This window comes from Eptesicus fuscus, chromosome 9, assembly GCF_027574615.1.
Source record: "Eptesicus fuscus isolate TK198812 chromosome 9, DD_ASM_mEF_20220401, whole genome shotgun sequence".
Classification (NCBI taxonomy): Eukaryota; Metazoa; Chordata; class Mammalia; order Chiroptera; family Vespertilionidae; genus Eptesicus; species Eptesicus fuscus.
This window is the reverse complement of record NC_072481.1, coordinates 82,969,223-82,975,222: the sequence shown is the minus strand read 5'-3', so window position 1 is coordinate 82,975,222 and position 6,000 is coordinate 82,969,223. Positions and strand designations below refer to the sequence as shown.

Here is a 6,000-nt window from a genome sequence, read left to right as displayed (position 1 = left end):
ATTGGGGATCAGTACTACGAAAGGCTGACACTTAATGATGCTATTTACCAGACAGACTTTTAGAAAACGGATAGCATATGAACTTAACAGTGTCTTTTCCAGTTAATGTACAACAAGGAAAGACTGGTATGTTATCTCTCTTTAGCCTGGATCATCTGTTTTTCCTGAGTGGGATAGATGACTTTAAATGAATGTTGGTTAAATGTGGCATTTTCTCACACAATAGGAAAGCTATGTTGAAGGGTGTTTATAGAATTGGATGTCAGTCAAATAATGGGATATTCAAATCAGATAATTTAAATATATATGTACATATATACTTATAAGTGCATATTTGAGACTTTTAAAACCTATTTAACAGTTTAAAATACTGTGATTTTTTTTCCTCTTTCATAGGCAAACAAATGACTATTGTGTCTTAAAACTCTGTTTTTGAAACATCAAGGATGGATTACCCCAAAATGGATTATTTCCTGGATGTCGAGTCTGCTCATAGACTCTTGGATGTTGAGTCGGCTCACAGACTCTTGGATGTTGAGTCGGCTCAAAGATTCTTCTACAGTCAAGGAGCTCAAGGTAATACATAAAATGGGAGAAAGGGAGGAAAGCATAAGTTTGAAAGGCATCGGGGATGCTCCCCACCCCCCCACACACACACACTCACACACACACCTCTGATATGGCTGAGTTTGCAGGCACTGCACTTGCAGAGATCTAGGGCACCCTGACCTATCTGACTGAAATCCAGCTGCAATAGAGGCTCCTGAGCGAAGCCTCGAGTCTTGCAGCTGCCTTGTCTATTTTAGATGAATGCAGCCACTGCCTCAAGGAATGACCAGTGCACTTTGGGGGAGTAGGGAACACACCCGTTGTGAAGTGCTACTGATGTGTATGTTTTCATTACATGCTTCAAGATGGCCAGTTAGGCTCCAGTTTACTTGCTCTCCTATTCAAGGGTGCAGTTAGAATGTTTTCCCACCACATTTCATATTTTCTCTTTTCCATGGAATATTTAGGGTATTCACTCAAAGCAACCTGATGATGGGCATATCCCAAATGGTGCAACGGATGCTCTGAGGAGAAGGGCAATGCCTGTATTCTTAATAGAAAAGTGGTTGAATTCTTGGAAGTCACAAGTAGAGCTGAGAGGGAAATGCTGTTTTGATAATGCTGGCTTGTTTCACGTTTAGGTTGTGAAGTACTTCACACAGAGCACTGATAATATTCTGCCCTGGCTTTCCCAGTGCTGTCTTCTAAATTGATTTTACCTCGCTCTCAAGCCAATTTCTCATGGCAGCCTTGAGGGCTTGCGAGATTCTTCCTTCTCTGTTTTCATTTTTCTGGGTATGATCCAGTCTTCTTAAAGTCAAGAGGGCTTGAAATTTATCTGGTTTATCTGTTTGTGTCAGTTAGGCTCATCAGCAGAGCCTAAATTCACAAACGTGATATAATAGCTAACTGTTCATTCCTCTGCTGTAGGTAATTAGCATTGCTACTCTCAATCCCTTAAAAAGACATGAAGATGTTACTGAAGTAGGAAAAGGGTAAGAGACTGGCCAGAACCTTCAGCCTCCTCTGGGTCTGCAAGTCAGAAGATGCTAGAAGGAGATGGAGAATGGAAGACTAAAGGGAAAGGGGGCTGAGGCAGGGCTCAATGCCACCTCCAGACCCGGTGTAAACATTGCTGGTTCTGGTCCATTCAATGTGCACGAGAGAATAATGTTCAGTGTGGAGTCACCCACCTGAGCTGCGTAACTGTTGGCAGGAAGAGGAGAGTGGCAGTTAATTGAAGATAATAAATGTGTCCACTTTGCCTTGCAGTTTTAGGATTTAAGGAGACTAAGCTGTGGGTTTTTACGGAAGAAAAAAAGGCAGGATGTGGGAGTCTCTGAGGATCTTCAGGCAGCCTGGTGGTTGTTGGCAGATGGAGCTGGGGGTGGAGTGGTCAGAATTGTCACCATCAGTGACTGGTTTAGCACTAGAGTTGGAATGACTGGAAAATGTATGGGAAGTGGTAGCATAAGCTACTGCTGCTTTCAGATATCACATTCATTTTAGGGTAATCAGAATGATGTTTCAAGCAAAGAAATGTGGACTTGTAGTAAGGGTGGAGGTTCCCTAAACATCATCTAGGTCTATTTCCAAAAATCCCGGACTTCCTGAGTCAGAAATCCAGGTGTAAAGCTTAGGAGTTTGAATTTGAAGCAAGAGCTCCAATGATGATGACCAAGCAGCACATTTAAGAAGCAATCCATCCAGTCAGGCTTCTCTCTTTTTACCCAGAACAGGAACACTCTCCTGTCTTAGTGGCAGGGTAATGCCGTGGTCCAGGATAACAGCCTGGACCCTGACAACCCAGGTTCAAATCTTGGGTCTGCCACGGTAAAGCGCGGCCAATTAACCTCTTCTGCAAATAGCAGTGCCTAATTTATAAGTTCTTAAGTGTATTAATGAGGTAAGGTTTTAAAGTGCTTAAAACCGTTTTTGCAACATAGGGAATGTTATACAGAAGCAAGTCAATAAAATAAACATCTCTGGCAAAAGGCCATCTCTGCCCTGTTTGATATGTCACAAGGAAGCCACTGCCTTTCAAACAAATGTGGTCTGGCAGGAGTTTCACTTCCTATTTTGAGTAAAGTTTTTTTTAAGTAAATGTTAAAACACATGGATCATTTTCTTGCCTCATCAAAACATAACTTAGAGAAAAACTGAAAAATGGTAACATTCTGTCTTGGTACTCACCATCTACCTAGTCCTTCTTTCACTTGAAGGAGCCCCTTTTCCTTCTAACAACTCATCCAGAGCCTCACCACCTAGGACTGGGCACCCCCAGAGTCTCTGTTCCAGGCCCCTGTGGCCTCTGTATTGCAGTTGGTTACCGCACTGCTCCAGCCCCTCTATACCGGCTTCCTTCCACTCTGCACAGATTCCACAGTCTTTCCTGGATAACAAGCCCCTTGGCCTGATGAATGGCTCCAAGTGAATGGGCAGAGGCCTGGGGACCGTGACTTGAGCCCCTGCTTTCTGACCCAAATGTCCATGCTTTAGAGCAATGGCTAACGCCCACCTCTGACCACTGGCAAGGCTCTGAGGACAGGGGAAGGGGGGCAGCATGGTGGCTGCTCTTGAGAAAGGCATTTGAGGCCACTGGGGCCTTGTACTGCTGCTCAATCACAGCATGTGGTGCTCTCTCCTTGGTCAGCCCCACCCAGGAACAGAGGGACGTCCGTAAGGCCAAGCAGCCCCATTGTGGGTGACCTAGGATGTGATCAGCTAAACTAGAGTGTGATTATTACCCTTTGAGTTGTCTACTCTAGAGCTCATGCAAATATTTCTACAGATTGATCAAGTGTTCTTACATATACAAATACTTCTAAAGGTGAAAGCAAGAAAATATGAGTTTCATTTCCCATATTCCATTCCTGCACCAATTTATTTACAAATTCATAAACTTCTTGGAAACCAATTGCTTCTTTATTAATTACATGCAAAATGGTTATCCAAAGCAACAATACCAGAATTGTAACGTTTTAGACCCTATAATAGTTTTTCAATTATTCTTGTAAAGTGGTAAGTGCCTGTCCCTAAGAAGAGGCTGTTTCTAGCTAGTAAGTGCAAGAGGAATCCAGGAAGGTGAGAAGAAAAAAGAAGGAAAAGGCTATTCATTCTATCATGGGACAGTTTCTCCTGGACGTCCCAGAGATTTTCAAGACAGTCATCTGCGTTGCTGAGTAGCACAGCTTATTATTGTCTCCCACCGTCACTTTTCCTTGGTTTGATCCTGAGGCCGGGAGGATGAGCCCATGTCTCCAGGGATTCTGCTTTGAAACATGCTATGTCACAGAGAACAGAAAAAAGCCTAGATCACTTGTGCATCCCCTCAGTGAAGGATGCTCTCCCGATTAATCTGTGGGTGCTGTGTCCACAGGAAATCCTGCTCACACAGAGGGGGTTCTTTGAATGTCCCCATTAACTCTAGAGGAGATTCTGGAGGTGGAAGGTACACAGGGCATAAAGATCAACCATATGTTGACATCACATCACCTGAGCTCACCCATCTGTCAGGTTCTGACAATGATATCTCATATATTCAACTTCAGGCTCTAATTTATTTTACTGAACAATTGAACTGGGAGGGGAGTCATATTATAAAATCACAAAATGAGCATCATGGGATTTTCAGGTTGAAATGGACGTTTTGGTCTTGGCCCCTCCCTAAACCAAGTGAAATAGAATCTGTGAGGGCTGGGCCCAGGTCCCAGTGCCGTGTTTTCAGCAAGCGCTGGGTTATCCTGATGAGCGCTCACCGTTGAGAACCACTGTTGAGGATCATTAATCACTTACTACTCAGAGTGCAGTCCCAGGCTATCAGCATCAGCTTCCCCTGCCAGCTGGTTATAAATGCAGAATCTCAGGCCCCACCCCTGACCTAGAGAAGCATTATCTGCATTTCAACAAGATTGCCAGGTAATTTATGTTAAGTTGGAGAAGCAAAGATAGAGTCCAGTGCACACTAGAAACAGCTGGCAAGCTTTTATGAACTCAAGGCTGGAGTCCCACAGCAGACCAATCCACTCAGTCATTGGAGGAGAGCCCCGAACCTGAGAATGTTTTTAATTGTCCTCGGTGATTCAAATGTGCAAACAGGGCTGAGAACTGCTGACCTCCCGTTTTATGGAAAAGGGGGTTTTAGCATATCATGCAGATATTCTTACCTGAGTATCTTTATCTTCCAGGTCTTTCTTTATAAATGAATCCAAGCCATTGGAAAGATTCAAATTGAGTTTTGTTTTTGTGTTTTTTTTTTGTTTTTTTTTTTAAAGGATTGGACTATGTATCTGTTCTGCACTATTTATTGTATCCATTAATCCTGAAAGAAATTTTGGGAAAGAGGAATTATGATGCTCATTTTGCAGATTAGAAAAGACTATACATTTAAAGAGAAGCATAGCCAGGATTTGAATACAAGTGCAGTATATCTGATTCCAACAACCCCACCGGTAATGAAGGTAACATTCATGACCGAATTACAGGACTGGAGATGCTGAAGCTCAGAGTGGTTCGGCCACGTGCCCAAATCACACAGCATATAACAAGAAGGTGAAAACTAGAACCAGATCTTGTCTCACCACCCACATCTATGCCTTTCCCACTGTGCTAGGTTTCTCTTTTAAAAGACCTTCAAAATCCTTAGACATTTACATTACCTTCAAAAAGGAACATACATTAAAAGAGATCAAATTGACTGAAGTCACTAGGCAATCAAATTTATGACTCCTGTTCACAATTCCCCCTCTTTTATCATTTTAAATAATTCTTGGCATTATAATCAGGTGCTGTAGTCATTGTGACTTCATCAAAATACATGTTTTCTGTCATCTCTATTGTCTTGTTCAACAAAGGGAAATGCCAGTTTTGACAACTGATGAATGCCACAGTGAGCAGCTAAGAGTCTCTTCAAGTTGCATTTGGAAGTAGAGAAAAATTCATCTAAACCCCCCTTCTCAACCATTTTCCCCCACTCCCCAACTGCCTCCCGGCTCTACCTTTAGCCCATGCTGTGAAATCTGTCAGAACAGCTGTTTTTTCCACCTTTAGCTTTGACTTCATTGTATTCTAAAGCTAAACTGTAAACCTCTGGGACTTCTTAAAAGGGCCCCAAAAGACAAAGACATTTGGAAGCACTTAATTATTTGCAAATCATTGCCAATAGTCAACCTCACAGACTGTGTTTACGCTATTTTCTTTCTTGTGCTTAATGTGAGACCCAGCCCGGATGTCACCTCCTCTGTGAAGCCTTGCCTAACTTCTCCAAGCCTCTCTTTTGAAGCCTTCTGTCCAGCCTTATTGCAGCCATTATCATATGGAATTATTCTGCTTTCGCTACTTATTAGATGCAAGAGCTCACACAAATGGTTTCATTTCTCTAAGCCTCAGGGTTCCAATCAAAATGGATATAAGGCTAGCTCTGAATGTATAGAAGTTTTTGAGAATTAAGGG

General features: G+C 42.6%; 1 protein-coding gene across 1 annotated transcript in view; it reads left to right on the top strand.

Moving 5' to 3' along the window:
* Positions 1-446: 446 nt before the first annotated feature.
* PHACTR1 (phosphatase and actin regulator 1) overlaps positions 447-6,000 on the top strand; it is a 508,392-nt gene continuing 502,838 nt past the window's right edge. The window contains exon 1 of the mRNA XM_028152411.2: positions 447-576. Coding sequence (XP_028008212.1) covers positions 447-576 — 130 coding nt within the window. The remainder of the gene's footprint in view (positions 577-6,000) is intronic.